This window comes from Anabrus simplex, chromosome X, assembly GCF_040414725.1.
Source record: "Anabrus simplex isolate iqAnaSimp1 chromosome X, ASM4041472v1, whole genome shotgun sequence".
Classification (NCBI taxonomy): Eukaryota; Metazoa; Arthropoda; class Insecta; order Orthoptera; family Tettigoniidae; genus Anabrus; species Anabrus simplex.
Window position 1 is genome coordinate 123,657,103 of NC_090279.1, and position 1,921 is coordinate 123,659,023.

General features: G+C 45.6%; 1 protein-coding gene across 1 annotated transcript; it reads right to left on the bottom strand.

Moving 5' to 3' along the window:
• Positions 1 to 679: 679 nt before the first annotated feature.
• LOC136886380 (zinc finger protein ZFP2-like) lies at positions 680 to 1,506 on the bottom strand. Its single transcript, XM_068230897.1, has one exon. The coding sequence runs from the start codon at positions 1,504 to 1,506 to the stop codon at positions 787 to 789; it is 720 nt and encodes a 239-aa protein (XP_068086998.1). The 3' UTR covers positions 680 to 786.
• Positions 1,507 to 1,921: the final 415 nt, after the last annotated feature.

The following is a 1,921-nucleotide window of genomic DNA, read 5'->3' on the forward strand; positions in this document are numbered from 1 at the left end:
GACGGTACGCATCTGACCTGTATAGATGGACTTCCTGGCTGAAGAAATCCCACAGACGTTGCAGGAGTATGCCTTCTCATCTGTGTGTGTCCGTCTGTGACTTACTTGGACGGATTTACTGCTGAATTACTTGCCACAGACATCGCAGCATTATTGCTTCTCATCTGTGTGTGTCCGCACGTGAATAGCATGGACAGATTTACTGCCGAATAACTTGCCACAGACAAAGCAAGTGAGAAAGCATGTGAATAGCATGGTTGTCTTCCCTGCTGAAGGATTCGCCACAGAAATTACAGCCGTAAGGCTTCTCGTCTGTATGGATCCACACATGATGAGATAGAGTATCTTTCCGGCTGAATGATTTGCCACAGACGTTGCAACAGTATGACTTCCCACCTGTATGGGTCCGCATATCTTCGGTCAGACTGCCTTTCTGTATGAATGATTTGCTACAGACATTGCAGGTCTATTGGCTTCACACCTGTATGAGTCCGCATATGTTTGGTCAGACTGCTTTTATGTATGAATGATTTGCTACAGACATTGCAACTGAACGGCTTCTCGCCTGTATGGGTCCGCATATGATCGGTCAGACTGCCTTTCTTTATGTATGATTTGCCACAGATATTGCAAGTGTATGACTTATCGCCTGCATGGGTCCGCATATGATCGGTCAGACTGCCTCTCTTTATGAATGATTTGCCACAGACATTGCAACTGTATGGCTTCCCACCTGTATGGGTCCGCATATCTTCGGTCAGACTGCCTTTCTGTATGAATGATTTGCTACAGACATTGCAGGTCTATTGGCTTCACACCTGTATGAGTCCGCATATGTTTGGTCAGACTGCTTTTATGTATGAATGATTTGCTACAGACATTGCACATGAATGGCTTCTCGCCTGTATGGGTCCGCATATGTTCGGTGAGATTGCCTTTCTTTCTGAATGATTTGCCACAGACATTACAACTGTATGGTTTCTCGCCTGTATGGATCCGCATATGTTCGGTTAGAATGCCTTTCCGTAGGAATGAATTGCTACAGACATTGCAGCTGTATGGCTTCTCTCCTGTATGGGTCCGCATATGAACGGTTAGTTTGCCTCTCTTTATGAATGATTTGCCACAGACACCGCAGCTGTATGGCTTCATGCCTGTATGGGTCCGCATATGTTTGGTCAGACTGCTTTTATGTATGAATGATTTCCTACAGACATTGCAACTGAATGGCATCTCGCCTGTATGGGTCCGCATATGTTCGGTCAGGTTGCCTTTCTTTCTGAATGATTTGCCACAGACATTACAACTGTATGGTTTCTCGCCTGTATGGATCCGCATATGTTCGGTTAGATTGCCTTTCTGTAGGAATGAATTGCTACAGACATTGCAGCTGTATGGCTTCTCTCCTGTATGGGTCCGCATATGAACGGTTAGTTTGCCTCTCTTTATGAATGATTTGCCACAGACACCGCACCTGTATGGCTTCTCGCCTGTATGGGTCCGCATATGACCGGTTAAAATGCCTTTCAGCATGAATGATTTGCTACAGACATTGCACCTGTATGGCTTCTCGACTGTATGGGTCCACATATGTTCGGTCAGATTGCCTCTCCTTATGAATGATTTGCCACAGACATCACACGTGTATGGCTTCTCACTTGTATGGGTCCGCATATGTTCGGTCAGGCTGCCTTTCTTTCTGAATGATTTGCTACAGACATTACAACTGTATGGCTTCTCGACTGTATGGGTCCGCATATGTTCGGTTAGATTACCTTTCTGTGTGAATGACTTGCTACAGACAATGCAGCCGTATGGCTTCTCGCCTTTATGGGTCCGCATATGAACGGTTAGTTTGCCTCTCTTTATGAATGATTTACCACAGACACCGCAGCTGTTTGGCTTCTCCCTTGTATGGGTA